This window comes from Corapipo altera, unplaced genomic scaffold (genome assembly GCF_003945725.1).
Source record: "Corapipo altera isolate COAL_440 unplaced genomic scaffold, ASM394572v1 175, whole genome shotgun sequence".
NCBI classification, from domain to species: domain Eukaryota; kingdom Metazoa; phylum Chordata; class Aves; order Passeriformes; family Pipridae; genus Corapipo; species Corapipo altera.
The window spans coordinates 1,183,620-1,201,864 of NW_020884942.1; the positions used below are offsets into that span (position 1 = coordinate 1,183,620).

The 18,245-nt window shown below is 57.1% G+C and overlaps 1 protein-coding gene across 20 annotated transcripts in view; it reads left to right on the top strand.

Moving 5' to 3' along the window:
• Positions 1–18,245, top strand: part of KIF1A (kinesin family member 1A) — a 38,484-nt gene that overhangs the window by 193 nt on the left and 20,046 nt on the right. For 12 of the 20 annotated variants that reach the window (XM_027661751.1, XM_027661753.1, XM_027661754.1 and 9 more), the window contains exons 2-18: positions 5,064–5,208; positions 9,233–9,309; positions 9,408–9,587; positions 10,058–10,123; positions 10,278–10,456; positions 10,792–10,903; positions 11,268–11,345; positions 11,662–11,727; positions 12,004–12,021; positions 12,359–12,434; positions 12,546–12,624; positions 12,903–13,045; positions 13,448–13,474; positions 14,787–14,995; positions 15,535–15,614; positions 15,946–16,021; positions 18,056–18,135. In XM_027661751.1, the coding sequence (XP_027517552.1) occupies positions 5,103–5,208; positions 9,233–9,309; positions 9,408–9,587; positions 10,058–10,123; positions 10,278–10,456; positions 10,792–10,903; positions 11,268–11,345; positions 11,662–11,727; positions 12,004–12,021; positions 12,359–12,434; positions 12,546–12,624; positions 12,903–13,045; positions 13,448–13,474; positions 14,787–14,995; positions 15,535–15,614; positions 15,946–16,021; positions 18,056–18,135 (1,652 nt within the window). In that variant the 5' untranslated portion in view covers positions 5,064–5,102. The remainder of the gene's footprint in view (positions 1–5,063; positions 5,209–9,232; positions 9,310–9,407; positions 9,588–10,057; positions 10,124–10,277; positions 10,457–10,791; positions 10,904–11,267; positions 11,346–11,661; positions 11,728–12,003; positions 12,022–12,358; positions 12,435–12,545; positions 12,625–12,902; positions 13,046–13,447; positions 13,475–14,786; positions 14,996–15,534; positions 15,615–15,945; positions 16,022–18,055; positions 18,136–18,245) is intronic. The other 8 variants (XM_027661759.1, XM_027661762.1, XM_027661767.1 and 5 more) reach the window with 2 other exon arrangements.

An 18,245-nucleotide genomic window follows, 5' to 3' on the forward strand; every position in this document is an offset into this window, starting at 1 on the left:
GCTGGCCGGAGGGGGAACCCGGGATGCCCCGGGGTGGCTGTGCCGCCCTCGCGGCCCCAGCAGAGGCGAAGCTGGGCGTGGGGGAGCAGGATGCGCACCCCCGGGGATCCGGCGGGGCGGGGGGGGGGCTGCGGCCGCCGGCCATTTTGCGGGGCCCCGCGATGCGCGAAGTTTGGGTGGGGGGAACTGCCCGCAGGTCCCCAGCGCGGTGGCCGGCGGGTGCCGCCCCGTCTTCCAGAAGGATCCAGCCGGGGGTTCCTGCCCGGGGACGGAGCAATGCCTCTGCATCTGGGTGCGGAAGGGGAGGATGCCATCCCCGAAGCCCATGGCGCAGGGCACGGGAACCCCTTGTCACCTCAGAGCCACAGCCCCTCTCTCCCCTCCGGGGCAGGTGGCTTTGGTCATGCAGCTGAGCCATCTTGCGTCATCATCGAGCTAACGACAGCGCTGGAGGGGGCAGCTGATGCCCCAATTGGGGCTCTTGCCAAAGGTGCTGCGATGCTGAGGCTCTTCTTGCCCCTCAAGGACGAGCAGCTGCCACTGACCTTGCATTGGGAGCAGCTGGACAAGGGCCGCTGTGTCACTGTGGGCCAGCACAGTGGCTGCTGGCTGTTGGAGGGGCTGGTCCCAGGGCGTAGGGCTGGTGCAGAGCTCCACGCTTGGTCATCCAGGCTCCCAGGGATTAGCCCTGCACCTGCCCCATAGTCTTCTTCCTCTGCTTCCTCCTCCTTGCCCTCCTCATCCCTCATGGGGCAGTGACCCCTTCCCCAGATCCTGAAGACCCCTTGTGAGCTGGGCTCTCATGGCACCCCTTGTGCAGGTGGCCTCTATGGGACTGGTGGGACAGAGGAGGCAGCAGACCCCTCCTTCCCCTGGGTAGGGCCAGGGGTGTGGTGGCTCTGCCATCTCTGCATGCTGCCACTGACCTCCATTTTGTCTGGGAGGTGGCAGCTGATGCTGGCACAGATCCTGCCACCACCCTCCACCTCCCTGCATGTGGCCGGAGCTGTAGCCCCCCAAACCTGGGGTTGTGGGAACCTGGTGTCTGCCTACCCTTCTCCATGCCCATCCATGCTTGTCATCCACTGGAGCTCTCTGTCTTTCCATGCAGATTTTCCCTGCTGTGGGTTTGAGCCTGTGAAAGAGAGGATGGAGAGTGCAGGGACGGGGGTGGGGTTACTTGCCTTTGCAGCAGGGTTGGGGAGCAGAGCCCCTCATCTGCATCCTTACATTTGCTACCTGCAGATTGAATCTGCATGGAAGTTCTCAGGGAGCTGCAAACCCTGCTGTGGAGCTGTGTCCCCCATTGGGGTGGGCAGGAGGCAAGGAGGTACAGAGAAGGGTGCCCGTGATGGCACTAGGGAAGCAGGGGCCTGGATTTCAGCTGGGAATGGGGGGCACTTGCCCCTGTCCTGGACTATCCGCTGAGTTGCTTCCCTGCTGCAAGTGGTGCTCCGGAGAAAACTGCACTGTCATGGCCCCTTGCCCTGTGCGGGGTGGGAGGCGACAGGGGCGCGCCCCCAGCTCGGCCGGGCAGGCATTGATGGTGCCGTGTCAGCTGGCACCATGTCCCCTGCTGCCCTAGAGGCAGAGCAGAGTCCCGTGGCTGCAGTCAGAATTGAGGGGCCCCAATGAGGGATGCAGGGGAAGGGCTCTCTACAACAAAGCCTGGCGGCTGCTGAGAACACACTGGTGCAGCCAGATGGGGCGTCCACCCTCGTCACTGAGGTGACGTGGGGTTGGATGCGCACAGACAAAGGGAAACTCACCTTGGATTTCCCTGGGCGCAGGCAGCTCCTCATGTGCTGGGGGACCGGCAGCATGGCATGTTCCTTAGCATCCTTTGGGGAAGAGCTTGCTGTGGGTGGCACTTGGGGACAATGCTCCCTGTCTCGCTGGTCACCTCTCAGCAGGAGAGGCTGCCAATTGCTAGCCCTTGGATTTAAGAGAGCTTTCATTAGCTAATCTCTGCCCAATTAATCTTAGCTGATCCAGTTAATCATGGCTCTCTAGGTCTTTTGCTCCTCACTGGAAGTGACCAGTATGCCATAGGGATGGGTACAGCCAGCAGGCTGCACGGGAATGGGGGAAGGGGATGCCCTGCAGAGTTAAGGGACAGGCCCAGATGTGCCTTGGCTCCCTGGCCCCGGGGACTTGGCTGTTCTCCTCTGCCACCTCCTTCATGTGTAGGGTAGCCCTGGGAAGCGGCAGGGAGGGAGCAGGGAGTGGGGCCGCGGTGCTGGCCTGCTCCCAGTGAAAGGCTGGCTGTGGCTTATTGAATTTCTCTCGATGGCAGTGGATTAAGCGGGCGGTGGCTGGCTGTCCCCAGGCAGAGTGAGCTGCCCGGGCTCAGGGGGGCGGGGTGGCTGCCTGCCCCTGCCCACTGCAGCCCAGCCCCTCTCTCTGCAGGACGCCGTGGCTCATGGTGCTCCCATGGTGTGTGGGTGCAGGCTGAATTCCTCCCCACAGCTGAGCCAGGAAAACAAGCTGGGGGAAGGAGGGAAGGAGGCTCGGGAAGCAGCTGCGCAGGCGTCTGCTGGTGGTCCCCAAGGGGACACAGTGTTGCCTGGGGTCCTTGGGCTGCCATTGCAGAGATGGGACTGGAGAGCTGCAGCCGAGCAGAGGGAAGCAGTGCGTTGCTGACCGAGGAAGGTGAAGGAAATGATGGAGTAGAAAATGGAGTCAATGGGGCTCTGCAGCAGGCAGTACTGGCAGGGAGAGGAGCCCACGCCGCGGGGCAAGGCTAGCCAGATGGGAATACGCTGGGATGTGGACATGGGGACGGCTGCTGGCGAGGTGGGGGCTTTTCATGGCTATTGAGGGTGGGCTAAGGGGGTATGGGATGTGGGACTGGGCAGGTTCCTGCCCCTTGCCCTGAGAAGGACAAGCAGCACTAATGGAGGCTACACAGCAAGATGAGGCATGTGGAAAAGTGAGACGAAAGAGAAACCGGAGCTTCTTCATCGGAAGTGATAGGGCTGGAGGGGCTGGGAACAGTGCAGGGGTGAGAGGGAATAAGAGCAGGGATGAAGTGGCCCGTGGCAGGCAGCAGGCAGTCCTGTGACTGGTGGGGTCACTGATGGGTGTGCTGTTCTGGTGGCTGTGCAGGATGCAGGAGCCCAGGGACCTGACCCACCTCTTCAGAGCCTTAGTAGCTGGAGAGGCTGCAGAGCTGGGGGAAGGGAGCTGTCTTGGCTCAGGAGGAGAGGGAAACATTTGACATGAGCAGTTGCCGGGTGCTCATGTTGTTTAGCCCAGTGATGGATCCGTTGTCCCTGAGTGGTGCCACAGGGTGGAGCAGCTCGAGCCAATGGCCTCATGAGGATGCAGCCCTTCCATCTAGGAATATATCCTATCGTTCCATGGGAAAAACAACCTTTTCATTTCCCTTTGGCGAAGCACTCCTGTTAAATCTTTCCTTTCCCCCATCTGAGGCAGAGGCCACTGGCATGCGGCAGCCCGCTCACTGGCTTAGGGACTCAAGGGTGGTGTTAAACACCTGCTTAAAATAATCCAAGCTCAAGAAAACCTGAGACCAAATGCTTGAACTCTGGAACTGGTGGAATTTACGGGTGTGATCTCTAGCTGAGCACTGTGGTAGTTCCAGAGCCATGCCAGTGGGGCAGCGAGAGGAGAGTTTGGGAACTCCAGCAGGAGAAGCTTTGCCTTCCTCCTGCTGTTGGGCATGCTGGCTCGCTTTGAAAATAGGCAAAGGGTTTCTGAAAGGCAGTGATGAGCTCGTAACACTGTCTTGCTGCAAATTTTTTCACTGTGCCGTGCTTTTGGTTTCCTCTCACCCCCTTGGAAATGAAACCAGAGCTGTCAAACTTCAGGTAGTTTTAAAGCCATCCCCTTCTCTTTGGATACTTTCCATTCTATGGATCTGATTTTTTCTTCCCTTTTTTCCCCCTCTTTTCCACAAATTCAGCTGTACTTTTAATTTCCATTCTGGGAAAACCCATCTTGTGTTGAGGATCCATCCTTACTGCTCCACTTTCTTCTGATCTTGTCCCGTGTAACCAGAGCTGTGCCATTGCTCACTCACAGCTCGTTCCTCCCTGATCTCCTTCGTCTCAGAGCCAGCATCCTGCTGGCAAAACCCAGGCTTGAAAAGCCTTAGGGAATTTGCAGGCACCCTTGCAGGTGAGATGCCAGAGGAGCCAGTTCCAGCCTGTACTGAGGGGTCCTGACCTCCTCTTCCACCACCAGGCTCAGCATAGCGGAGCAGGGAGCAGGGACAGACAGGAGAAGTGAGGAACATCAGAAGGCAGGAATAGATTTTATCAGGTCCAAAAGGATTCCTAAGGATACAGTGGTCAAAGTAAGAATCCCAGCATCATTTTCTGACCAATGCTAGTGAGGCTTAACTGCAGCTTGAGGAAGGTGGGATGGGCTATGGAGCACTTAGCCACCAGTGCTGGGATGGGCAACTACTCTGGGAGATGTTGGCAAGCAGTTTGTTTCATCTTGTGGGATTTGTGATCAATAATTTATTAGCAAAACAAGTGGAAAAATTGTGGTGAACTGGAAACTTCAGCTGACCCATTCCCACCACGGCTGCTCGTGCTGACGCCACACGTCTGCTTTGTGAGAGCTGAATGGGAGCCACATGCCAGCAGCTGTGTTTAACAGCTGCCTCCTTTCTCAATGGAATGCCATCACTTTCCTCCCTGGTCCCCCCTGCCCTGGTGCCCAGCCCCTCCTTTGCTGGGGTCAGAGGGGAGGCAGGAGGTTCAGGTGACTGGCAGGGCCTGTGGGCTCGCTTGCAGATGAGGGGCTATCTGCTCAGTGCCATTGGCACCCTGGGATGGAAAACCACTCCTTGGGGGTTGTGCTGATGCTGACAGTGCCTACGTGGCCCTGCCCTGGGGATGGACCCTGGTATTGAGCTGAGGGTCCTGACCTGAGATATGATGGGGAGGAGGGAGAGGTAAAATGTGGGCAAACCAGTGTTCCTGGGAGGTTTCCTTGCACAGGCTTTCCATTCATCCTGCACTGATGCAAGATGTGGATTGGGATGCGGATGCAAGCTTTCCTAACTCCCTTTTCCTCTCTCCTTGCAGAACAGCCACTGGTAGCAGGACCCACCTCAGGCCAGCGCGATGGCGGGAGCATCAGTGAAGGTGGCGGTGCGAGTCCGGCCCTTCAACTCCCGGGAGATGAGCCGGGAATCCAAATGCATTATCCAGATGTCAGGAAGCACCACTAGTGAGTGCCTTGGGGCAGAGGGGCTTTGAGTATCGCCTGGGGAGGAGCATGTGTGGTCTGGCCCCAGCAGCGAGCACTGGGCCGCTGGGATCCTTGGTGCAGATGCCTGCAGCACCCGGAATTGTTTGGAGGAGGGAATGTGGGGAGGATGTCACCTTTCCCATAGAGAAATGCAGTCCTGCTGTTGAAGTGGCAGTGATGGGATCTTTATGGCACTGAGCCCTCGGATTTCAGTGATAGTGAATAGATCAGCATTCCCTGGTAGGTGATGAGGGAGAAATCAAAGAAATCACAGCGTGATTTGGCTTGGAAGGAACCTTACCAACCATCTCATTCCAACCTCCTGCCATGGGAAGGGACACCTTCCACTAGGCTTGGTTGTTCAGAGCCACATCCAACCTGGCCTTGAAGCCATGCATGGGTCTGTGAGCAGCTTCTGACAGCACTGCCGGGCCAGGTACCACACACTGTGGCATGCCAGGACCCATCCCTGCCTCTGTGGGGCTCTTGGAGCTGCAACTGCAGCAGAATGGAGGGGCAGGAGTGGAGTTTGCCCAGGGAATGTTGTGTTCAGGGTGGGGGATGTAGCAGGGGGCTTGGGGCTGTCTGTCCCGTCAAGGAGCCTGTCCGGCCTTTGCTGCTCTTTAAGTAACAGCTTCTGGCTGTTGGGAATGGCAGCTGAATCCCTCCTCTTTGGCTCTGGAAGCCTCCAGATGGGACAGCGTCTAAAATAACTCCCTGCCTGCCCGCCTGGGGCTGCCTGCGTCACCAAGGGTGGGTGAAACACCGGCTTCAACCACCCCCGCGGTGCGCTGACAGGCTGCCATGGCAACCCCAGGGGTGGGGAGAGAGGGCACCCAAGGGTGCAGGGAGACTCTGCGACCCCACTGGGCCCTCTGCTCACCCCAGGCCTTCGGAACAGGAATGGGTGGGTCTGTGGGGCAGTGTCTGCTGGACTCTGGCATCCTGTGGGGGTTCTCCCTTCCTGGTTGGGCAGGGGCTCTCTGTCTGCCCGGGGTGCAGAACTTCTGCCCTCATGGCGAGGAAGCCTCCTGGCCCCACGAGAGCTTCCTACCTGCCCAGAGCCAGGGCACAGACAGGGTAGATGTGCCTTGTTCTGGTTCTGATGGCGGGGGGGGCGACCTGCCATGCCCCAGTCCCGGTCAAGAGCATCAGGCAGCCCCCACCACTGTGCCGTGTTTGCTCAGAGCCATCCACCCCTGCTTGTCCTGCACCCCCCGACTGTGCCCCTGGCCCCTCACCCCCTGCCCCTGCCTGAGCCAGGGAGGGCAGTAGGGCTGGGAGCAGGAGCCTTTTGCTGACAGCAAGGATTTTCTTCGTGAATGGACAAACTGCTGGCTATTCCCCTTGGCCTGGGGGCTGGAGAGCAGGCGTGGGAGGCTCGAAGGTCTCCTTCTCCTGTGGCTGGGGGAGGCAGAAGGATGCCAGTAGTGCCAGCAGAACAGGACTGTCTCACTCCTCAGCTCCTTGCAGGGAAGCCAAAAATAAATATGTCTGTGGGGAGTGAGAGCAAGTTTTCCCCTTCACAGGATTATTTGCTTTGAGCCCTGCATGTGCCGGGGGCAGGGGACAGGTACTTCTCCTGTCTAATGCACTGAACCCTGTAGGGGACAGCAGGGGCCAGGGACCAGGGTGGGAAGGGGTCAGCCTTTCTCTGCTGTCCTTTTCCCTGCAAACTTCCAGCTGCCACAACCACCCACTTGCCTTCCAACACTGCTGCTTTATTCCCGTGGTGTCCCTCACTCTGTGGGGTCCATCTTGGGCACCAGCATTCCCAGCCCCTGTCCTGGCAATTCCCACCAAGATGGTAAGGACAGGACTCCTGGCTTTGATCCCACAAGGCCAGTAATATTCTCTGGCTGGAGCCATGCCTCTGCTGTCTTTAAAATCTGATTATTTTCTCTGCTGTGGGTTCTGGGTTCTCTCTCGGTGCCTGCCCACTTGCTGTGCTCTGCCACTCTGCTGGCTCCTCAGGCAAGAGACATCTCCAGAAGTTTTCTTACCTCCTGCCCCCTTGTCTGTATTTCTATATTCACCCCCACACCCCTCCTTGCCTTTTTAATCCCATTTGTCCAGAACATAAATCTTTTGCAAAAACCCTGGATGCCTGAGAGGAAAAATTCAACCAGCAGCATCCATCTGCCTGCAGGCAAATAAATGGGAATGACAGGGGCGTGGGGAGAGCATTTCAGCTCTCCCTGCTCTCAGACTTCTCCCTTCTCCCTGTGTCCATCCTAGTCTCTGGTTTCCTGTGCCAGCTGGGCAGTTGCAGCTGGGATGCCTGGAGCCGCTTGGTGCCATCCTCAGCTGCTCCTCTGCCCTGTGCTCAGCACGGGATCCAGAACAGCCACCTTGTTCCCATCCTGCCTACTCCAGGACTCATTTTTGCTCCTGTTCACTGTGGTGAGGGTCACCCCTGCAGGGCAGAGGGAGACTCGAGCAGAGCACAGGTGGTATGGCAGAGCTGCCAGGTTGAACACCAGGACCCATCAGAGATGCTCCATCCCACTTCTTGCACGGCCTCCACACCTGCTTCTCTTCACAACGCCCTCAGCACAACAGCCAGGCATTGGCAGGGATCAGGGATGGGGAGCCCCTGTGGCTGCCCACACTGCCCACAAAGACCTGCTCTTCCAGGGACCTCCACGTCCCCATTTGCAGCTGCAGGATTGCCAGTTGTCTCTTCCCAGCCCTTTCTCCTGGTAATTAGTTTGCCCAGGATGCAGCAGACATCCAGAGCATCTGAGTCAGGCTGCCTGCAGTGGGTAGGCAGGCAGGGAGCCTGTGGCTGCCCTTCTTTGGTGTGAGACCTGGACTTTTGTCCACAGTGAGTAGCGTCTGAGCAGCACTGTGCTGTGGTTTCATGGTTGGGGCTGGATCCTGATCCCACTTCCCACCCTCTCCCTGCCCGTCCCGCTGCTGTTGTGTGCAGGGCTGGGCTTATCTCAGGCCAGAAGTGGCAGACCCTTACCGAGGGAGCATCCATTGTGGCAGTGGAGAAGGAATTTGGAGCAGAAATCATTCATATCCATAACACCATGCACCCGGGTATCTGACACCATAGTAGCAGGCTGCACCATGCCTGGGGCTGCTCAGGAAGGTCCCACCTGGAATCTGGAGTGGATGTGAGCCCTGGCTGAATGCTGGCTTCAGGACAGGGCAGGGCAGTTTGGGATGGAGGGAGATCTGTTGGCCTCAGGGCTTATGGGCTCCTCGTCCTCAGTGGTGGCAGGGAGCAGCTGTGGGCATGGGAACTGTGCTGTGCAGGCCTGCAAGGTCACCTCAATGTCACCTAACATGGCTGGTGGCTGGATCTCATGATTACCCACTGGTTTGGGTTTCTTCTGACGCATCTGTTGTTTCAGAAAAAAACCACAGAAAATGCTCTACAGGAGAAAAAAAAAGCATCGAGCAAGGAAGAGCAGTGATGCAGGCTCCAATTTCCATGGCAACGTCCTTTTCATGAGGATGAGAAAAGCAGGCTCTTGTTTCTGCTGGTGGTGTGACACGAGGCATTAATCACCCTGCTGGGGCTGAGGACCTGGAGAAGTAGGAGCTGGGGGGGCCCTAGGGGAGCCCCAGTGGGGTTGCAGCTGCTCTCACCCAACAGTGGGGTAAGGGCTTTGGGCACAGCCCCCCAGCTGTGGGGTAAGGAAGGCTGTGACCCTTCTATGCCAGTGCTGGGCTCCCATGGGCAGGGGCCACAACAGCAAGGAACCTGAGGGAAGGAGCCATGTCCCCCTCACCGTGTCCAGCAGGATGTTTGGGCAAGGCTCTGCCTTGTTCCCTTGGGCTCTGCTGGCCATGGCATCCACCTCCTCCATTTTCATTGTTGGGATCTAGGCGCTCTAGACCCATCTGCAGAGCTGGAAGGGCCCCAGTCCACTTTCCAGGACTGGTTTGGACTGAACCCCATCACCCCTGACCCCTCCTGCAGGGGGTATGGGAGGCAGGGGTACCACACTTGGCTGGAGGCCTCATGTTCCTATCTGTTTGTCCCTAGCTATCCTGAACCCGAAGCAGCCTAAAGAGACACCAAAAAGCTTCAGCTTTGACTATTCCTACTGGTCCCACACTACGGTAAGCACTGGGAGGTCTGAGCCTACCTGGAGCATGGGCTGGGGAGAGGCAGGAGGGCCTCCCTGCCAAATTTCATCATATATCCCTATTCTCTGCAGCCTGCAGACATCAACTATGCATCCCAGAAGCAAGTGTACCGGGACATTGGTGAGGAGATGCTGCAACATGCCTTTGAAGGCTACAATGTGTGCATCTTTGCCTATGGGCAGACGGGAGCTGGAAAATCCTACACCATGATGGGGAAGCAGGAGAAGGACCAGCAAGGCATCATCCCACAGGTGTGCCTGGGGAAAGCTCCCTGTCCCCCTGGTCCCAGAGGCATGCCCAAAGGAAAAGCAGAGCTGGGAGAGAAGAGGGCAGCAGGGTGGGAGTGGGGCCAGGTTTTGCCAAAGTCCAGTACAGGACTGCCATGGCAGCAAGCTGGCATGGCTCCACTGGAGAGTGGGGGGCCAAGGAGAGTCATCCAGAATCTCCCGAGGCTGGATGGACTATGGTCTGGCCACACAAGACTGGTGTTCGGGAGCAGCTGGAGTCCAAGTGCTGAGCTGCCACGTGCTGGTCCAGCAGGACACGGAGGGCCTCTGGGGATGCTGATCAGCATGGGGGGCTCTGACAGCTCCCTGGGAGCCATCCCAACACACTTTGGCTCTATTTTTTGGGGTGAGAAGGTAGAAATCCATGTGGCCTGGGCACCCCAGGCAGGAGCATCCTGCTGGCAGAGGACTGAGCCTGGCTCTTCTCTCCACAGCTGTGCGAGGACCTCTTCTCCCGCATCAACGACACGACGAATGACAACATGTCCTACTCTGTGGAGGTAGGCACCTCACTGCCTCTCTAGTCCTCTTCAAGTCTCCCACCATCTCTGGAAGCTGCGCTGGTGTGCAGGCCCCTCTTTGGGAGTGCCCCTGTGTGTGGGGTGGGCAGGCAGTACCTCATTCTGCTAGCCCTGCCCGTGCCTTCTGCTCTAGGTGAGCTACATGGAGATTTACTGCGAGCGCGTGAGGGACCTCCTGAACCCCAAGAACAAGGGGAACCTGCGGGTGAGGGAGCATCCCCTTATGGGCCCGTATGTTGAAGACCTTTCCAAGCTGGCCGTGACCTCCTACAATGACATCCAGGACCTCATGGACTCTGGAAACAAGGCCCGGTGAGTTGGGGAAGGAGGAGGTGGACAGACACTTCTAGAAGGTCCTGCTTCACTTCCTTGCTTTGCCAGTCCATCTGCTCTGGAGATGGCAGTTCTCTTTGAACATTGGGTACCCTCCTCTTCCTTTCACCTTATCTCCTTCCTGCTCTAAAAACTCACTGGAACCAGCAGGAGAAGGCCTAGACTTGTGCATCTCTCCTCCCAGAGTCCTGTCTTGTCCTCCAGAGTTGCCTTCCCACCATGTACCCTGGCCTGGCATGAGCCCTGGCCCCATCAACAGCCATTTTAGTGTCCCCCACAGGGTGTCACACCTCCCTGTGCTCCTGTCCCTGCAGCACAGTGGCTGCTACCAACATGAATGAGACCAGCAGCCGCTCCCACGCCGTGTTCAACATCATCTTCACACAGAAGCGACATGATGCTGAGACAGACATCACCACTGAGAAGGTGAGAGCAGAGCCTGGAAGACTTGGGGAAACCCACACGGACCCAGGAAGGGCTTTGTGTGCTGTCATCAGCACTTGGAATGAGATGGTGCAGCCTGATGCACGATTGGAACAGGAGGGAGATAAGTCCCAGGTGCATGCTGGGCTCATGGTCCCTTGTGGTACCAGCTCCTGGACAGGATATTTGGCAGCTGATGCCCTCCAGCCCTACCTGCAAGGATATTAGCCCTGCTCCTGGACAAATCCTGCAGGGATGACCCCACAGAGCCCACTGCTGCCCTCAGAGGAGTGTTATTCTGCAAAAGGTCTTGGCTTCGTGCCAAGAGGGCAGCCCACAGGGCTGACAGCTTCACTTCTGCCTCCAGGTCAGCAAAATCAGCTTGGTGGACCTGGCTGGGAGCGAGCGAGCCGACTCCACAGGCGCCAAGGGCACAAGGCTAAAGGTGAGAGCTGATGTGAGGTCCACTTCTGCTGGTGGGGACACCACGTCCTGCCCCCTCGTCCCCAGCCAAGACATCTCCTTTCCTTGCCCACTGGTTCCTTGCCTACTGTGCTGCCAAAATCCTTGATAGGGTTGTGTTTGAAAGCTGCCTAATGCCAGTTTCATCACAGTCCATGAGTCCCAGCTGGGAGGTGCTGGTTATCCAGTAAGACCAGCTGCTCTTTGCCCACCCCATACTGGGAATTCCTCATTCTTCTGGGGTTTAATGAGGCTCTGAAATGGGGCCTGAGCATCTGGGCTTTTCCTCTCCTCTCCAGGAAGGAGCAAACATCAACAAGTCCTTGACCACTCTGGGGAAAGTCATCTCTGCCCTGGCTGAAATGGTAGGTAGCCAGAGCACAGGGAAGCAGCAGCACTGGAGGGGAATGGGCTTGGCCCAGCAGGGATGGACTCAGCTCCAAGGGATGGAGCATCCCACCTCTGAGGGATGGGCAGATACCTCCCAAGCTGTCCCTGGGGCTGGAACAAGCTGGGCTGGTGAGGCTGCCATCTCCACTGGGACCTGTGCCTGCTGCTCTCTACTTGGGGGGCAGGGGAGCTGTGGGGGGCACCGAGTAGGGAAGCAGTTCCCTTAAACAGTCTCTCCACTTCCTTTGCAGGATTCGGGACCAAACAAGGTAGGTACTCTGGCACAGTTGGTTGGAAGTGGTTTGCAGGGTGGTTTGGGGATGAGATTGTGCCTGGACACAGGCCATGATTCTACCAGGGGCTGGCAGAGCCTTCAGCATCCTCCTCACCCTCCTCACCCTATGGCTTTCAGTACCCAGCCTTAAACATCCCCCCAGCCCAGGGCATTTCACAGACAGGACCTGTGGACCTGAGCAAAGATGCCCAAGGTTGCAGTGGCCAGGCAGAACCATCATCCTCTAAGTCCCCATGGCTGGGGACCAGCTGTCACCTCTTTGAAGAGAGCAGGTAGCCTGACAGCCCTTCCCTTTGCTCTCCACCTCCCAGAACAAAAAGAAGAAAAAGACGGATTTCATCCCATACCGGGACTCGGTGCTGACCTGGCTGCTGCGGGAGAACCTGGGTGAGGACAGGTGGGGGGTACAGTCTGGTGGTGGGCATGGGTGCTGAGCAGAGGGTGACAGCTGGCACAGGGACCAGCGTCTCCCTGATATGGGTGTGTCTCTCTGGGCAGGGGGCAACTCCAGGACTGCCATGGTTGCTGCGCTCAGTCCTGCTGACATCAACTATGATGAGACCCTCAGCACCCTCAGGTAGGAAGAAGTGCCCTTGTTCCCATTGCACTGAGCAAGAGCAGGGGAGTCTCTGAGGCCCAGGCACTACCACATGCTCTCCTCACCTTTGTGGCATCCCTGGCTGGAGATGTGGCGTGGGGGAAACCTGCAACCTCAGACAAGATGCAAATGATTGTCCCAGCACTGGGATCCTCCAAAGGATCACTTGCTGGAAGGGCTCTGTGGCACTCCCACTTGACAAGGAGCTGGAGTTTTGCTCCTCTCCTCGCCACTGCTCAAGACCCTGCCTTCCCTAGGTATGCCGACCGCGCCAAGCAGATCCGTTGCAACGCTGTCATCAATGAGGACCCCAACAACAAGCTCATCCGGGAGCTGAAGGACGAGGTGGCACGTCTGCGTGACCTTCTCTATGCCCAGGGTCTTGGGGACATCATTGACAGTAGGTACCACGGGTACTCTCTGCCAGTGGCTCCCTGCAGCGATGGGCTGAGATCCCCCCAGCCTGCAGGGCCAATGTCCCCACATCTGCCCTGCATCCTGCTCCATCCTGCCACAGTGGCATCGTGCTGCCTGTGGCGAGCCCCTGGTGTGTGTTTGCAGCCCCTGATCCCCTCCTATCGCAGGAGGAGCTGCTTTCCACCCAGAAAACCTTCCCTTCTTCCCCTCTACCTACTTTCTTCAGCATTCGGCACCCAGCAGAGGTGCCAGGAAGGTGTTCCTGGGGCTGCACGCACCCATGAGTTCTCCTCCCTGTGCTGTCAGATATCCAACTGAGATGAACCCCCTCTTGTTCTGTTCTTTCTGTCTCACCCCCGCTCCCTGCCCTCTCTTTCTCTCTTAGCCCATCCTGCTGCAGGAGGATCCAAATGTGTGTATTCCCCATCACTGGTACTCTCTGTTGCTTCACGGCTTTTGGGAGGCATAGGCTGTGCCCAGGGGCACTCGTGCAGCATGGGGAGGGGCTCCCACAGCCAGCCCCTGCTGATGGAGCAGCCCGTGCCCACAGGCTGGCCATCCCCAGGGAGCTGGCAGAAAGGATAGTGGCAGAGTCATGGTTAGCACCTGGGCTTGGGATAGTGCTCGAGGGACCAGTGTCCTCCCACTCAGCCATGCAAAGGGCTCAATCCCCAAAGGGATCCCTTCCTCCATGCTGTCATGATGTTTCCTCTGATTGCTGCTGCTGCTGCTTCTGCTGGTGCTGTGTCTCACTGGGACTGGAGCCTAGCACGGCACTTGGGTGGGGTGGCATGGTGCTCTCCTGATGAAGGGGTGGGTAGTGATGGCCAGGAGGATTTTGCCCATGGATAAGCACTGTGGCCCCATCCCACCCCGAGTCAGGCAGTGCAGCCAGGCTCTGGCAAGCCTGCTGAGGAGACAAGGGCCTGGCTATCCCCTCCTGGCTCAGCATCCCTGGATGTGGGCTGATGGAGATGGGTGATTAATGCTGCACCTGCTAAGCTGTGCCCTGCCCATCTCCTGCACAGCGTGCTGAGACCCTGCGGCTCCCTCGGAGCTGGAGGAGCATCTCTGGTAGCTGGGTCCTAAGCTGCTGCAGGTCACTCTTGGGGTGCTGGCCAGCAAGCACCACTGCCTGTAGCCCTGGCTTCACTCTCTGGCTGCCTGGCCAAGGTGCTGCTCCAGCAGGCCAAGGGCTTCCTGTGAGCAGATCCTGTCAGGGAATCCTGCCACTTCTGCCCTGTCTACCTGCCCCTTAGTAGGGTGGAGGGCCACCACCTGTCATTGCCTTCCCTTCTCATTCTCTGCCCCTGGATCCAGCTAATCTAGGGCATCTGGGCAGAGAAAACCACCCAGGCTGTATCAGATGGGGAGGATGACAGGGGCAGTGGCACACGCTCAGGGAGGACATTTGATGTCAAACCTGATTGCTGCAGGATCTGGAGTTGCAAAAAAGCATCCCTGGGAGACTGGGAAGGCTGCTTCCAGCAGCTGCTTCACAAAACTGCCCTGTGTCCTGAGGGGAGAGAGCATGTGCCCTTGCCCTGGTGCTGTCTGTGGTGCTGTGCTGCTGCCTGTGCCTTTTCCTTGTAATTCCTGGCTTTCTTCTCGGCACACCGGCCACTCTTTTTTTTTTTCCCAACAGCTTTTCTTGTCTCTATCTTTCTCTTTCTCTCTCTTCCTTTCCGTGTGTCTTTTCCTGGCCCATCCCTCCCCGCCCATAGATTTGTCCGACTTTGAGAACAATAATGATGCTAGAGGGGCAGAGCTGAGTCACCGCCATGACAATCTCTCCACAGTGACCAATGCCATTGCTGGGATCAGCCCCTCTTCCTCCCTGTCCGCCTTATCCAGCCGTGCTGCCTCTGTTGCCAGCCTCCACGAGCGCATCATGTTTGCTCCGGGCAGTGAAGAGGCAATTGAAAGACTCAAGGTAAGAGGACAGTGCCCTGCAGGACAAAGGGCTCAGCTCAACGTGCTGTGGCTTGCAGAGGGGGCTCAGTATTTTCTGGAAACTCGTGATGGATGATGCTCCTGGGAAGCAATGCTCATTTGTCCTCTTGCAGAGCAGACAGACCCAGGGTTTGCCCAAACTGCTGGATGCCAGGGGGTTTGTTATTGTAGGCCTACCTGGTGCTGCCATCCTTCCTGCAGGGTGATGACTACCTTTGCCCTGTGGGATGGGTGATCCCAGCTTGGGATGGGCACTCCTGGCTCGGGATGAGTGCTCCTGGCTCAGCATGGTGCAGGAGCAGGCTGAAAGCAAGAGGGTTGAGAGGCTGGTCTTTGTGCCTCACTCTTTGAAGACGGGGCTGATGGAAAGATGTGGGTGAAATGCTGCTGCACCTTCTATAAGCCAGCCTGAAACTGGGACCAGTGTCCCACTGCAGCATGCTGGGCAGAACTGGGCAGAGCGGGCAGGTCTGCTGCCTATGGGATACACTAACCCCCTGCTCAACCCATGTTTGCCAGGAAACAGAGAAGATCATTGCGGAGCTGAATGAGACGTGGGAGGAGAAGCTGCGGAGGACAGAAGCAATCCGGATGGAGAGGTGGGTGGGTTGGGATGGGATGGGACAGGGTGGGATGGGATGGGATGCCATTCCCTCTGCACTTTGCTCCAGCAGTTCAGTTGCTGGGGCAGCCAGGCAGTTTGAATGTCCAGCCATACCCTCGTCTGTCACTGGGGCACCCCAGTGCCCACCTCATTAGCCTGCACAGAGGTGGGCTGCTCTGAGAAACCCACCAGAATTGTGAAGAGAGCTGAAGCAAACCCTATGTCTGCGATCCATGGGACAAATCCATGGGATCAGATTCCATCCTAGTGCTGGCTCCAGGGGTGCATGGGGCTTTGACAGGCTCTTCTTTCCCTTGCTCCTTCAGGGAAGCGTTGCTGGCCGAAATGGGGGTGGCCATGAGGGAGGATGGAGGCACCTTGGGTGTTTTCTCTCCTAAAAAGGTAGGATCATCCTATTCTCTTCTTCCTGGGGACTGGTTTGTAGCCCTGCAGCTCCCTTCTGGCCCGTGCTGTCACAGCTGGTCAGCCCCACATATTTCACTAGCTGTTTCCTGGCTCTGAAACTTCCGGGGGAAATCCCAGCATTGACCCTGCTGGGTACAAATATGGGTAGAAATATGTGGCTAAATGTCCAGCCCACATTGCTGGGGTGCTGTCCCCTTTCATGGAGGCATTTGCTTATGATTGCTGTGTTGGACTTCAGCGTCAGCTTGTGAAAATCTGTACTTTGGGGTATTTAAAATTGCTGCCTCTGAACCTGAAACCAGCAAGTCCTTGCTAAGAAATGTGGATGGGAAAATATTCCATCTCTTCGTTTCTTGTAGCATTTGGCTTGGCCAAGCCCCTTGTGTGTCTAGAGCTGAGGTGGTGATAAGGATGTCGGGACCTTCTCCTTACATGCCCCAGCTTGACTTTTAGGATAAATGTGTACACTGTTGTCTTTGTTTCTTGTCCCAGCCACTGCCTGTTAGGACCCCTGACCTCTGGGTAGGAAGCGTAGGGGTTTATTCCCCCAAGCAGGTTAGTCTTGGAGGTGGGGCATTGCTGTGGTGGTGTTGGTGCCTCCTTGCTCTTCAGCTATCTGATGGGTGGAAACTCTTCTGAATTCTCCAGTGGCTGGCAAGAAAAGTTGGTGTTGATAGTGTGCAAACCACATTTTGTTATGGGCATTGCAGGACAGAACTATGCTGTTCCACTTTGTGCCGTGGCCACGCTGGTCATGGCTCCAGGAGCTCAGCAGGTCACCAGCTTTGCAAATCTGGACAAAAACTGCAAGTGAAGGAGGTTCAGCCCCCAGGACCACGTATCTGTCCAGAGGGGCCAGACATTAAATGTTACAGCCAACTTCTGCCAGCCACCATGGAGAAGAGCCCACCTTTCCCTTGACCTCCAGCTCTGCTGCCCAATTTGGAGTGAGTCTCTGCTGTCAGCCAGAGCTCGTGGCACCGTTTTGAGGGGACCCCTCTGCATGCTGGGTCTCAGCAGGCTGATGCAGTGTTCCTTACAGTCACTATTCTTCTGTCTGGAAAACTCAGAACTTCATTCACTCATACTCCTGGGACTTTCCCTGTTCCCTGAAGGTGCAATCCCAGCAGCTAAGCTGGCTGCGGGCAGGGAGGTCTGTGACTGGGGGAGAAATTTCCTTCTTGTCAAGAACAAAGTGTTTTGTGACCCAGGGGAGGAAAGGGATGGAAGGGAACTGTTTGGAAGAAGACCAGGGAGTGAAATTCAGACTGCAGATATGGCTTCAGGTTCTCCACTGCTTTTGGCTGAACCTCTGAGACCTACTCTTTCAGGTGCTTCCTCTATTCTTGTACTATCAGTGGAGGCAAATGGGCACTTCTTTATTGACCTGACAGAGGGCAGGGGTCGATTGGATATTCCCTGTGAGGGTGGTGAGGCCCTGGCACAGATTGCCCAGGGAAGCTGTGGCTGCCCCATCCCTGGAAGTGTCCAAGGCCAGATTGGACAGGGCTTGGAGCAAGCTGGGATGGTGGAAGGTGTCCCTGCCCATGGTAAGGGGATGGAATGAGATGGGCTTTAAGGTCCCTTCCAACCCAAACCATTCTATGGTTCTATAATACGCAGCACAGGTAAGAAGGGTCCTGCCCCAGGAGACTCTGAGCTGTAGCAGGGACTCCCCATGGGAATTGTTTGGCTCTGTGTTGGGCCAAACACGTGTTTGGAACATGAATTTTCAAAGGTGGCTGGGGGAAGCATACCCAGGGCTCAGCCCTGGGAGGAGGAAAGCAATGAGGCATGTGGAAGCAGGGCATCTTCCTCCCAGCTGCTTGGTTCTCTGCAGTCCCCTGGAAAAGTACCTGTCTGGGCAGGTTATCCTGGAGCTACAAGAGGGCAAGAGAGCCCGTGCAGTGGCAGTCTGCAGTGCTACCAAGCTCCCACCTCTTCAGGAGCATCCCTCAGTGCCTGGGTGGACAGGGTGCACTGGGATGACTCCTTGTTCATCTCTCCCAGACACCGCACTTGGTCAACCTGAATGAGGATCCGCTCATGTCCGAATGTCTTCTCTACTACATCAAGGATGGGATAACAAGGTGAGGCCAGGTTCTGTGGAGTGGTGGGAGCCTTGTCCATATCTCAGCACCTGACTTCCCCAGTTGGTCAGCAGAGTGACAGCTGTCTCCAGGCACTGTTCCCGGGGCAT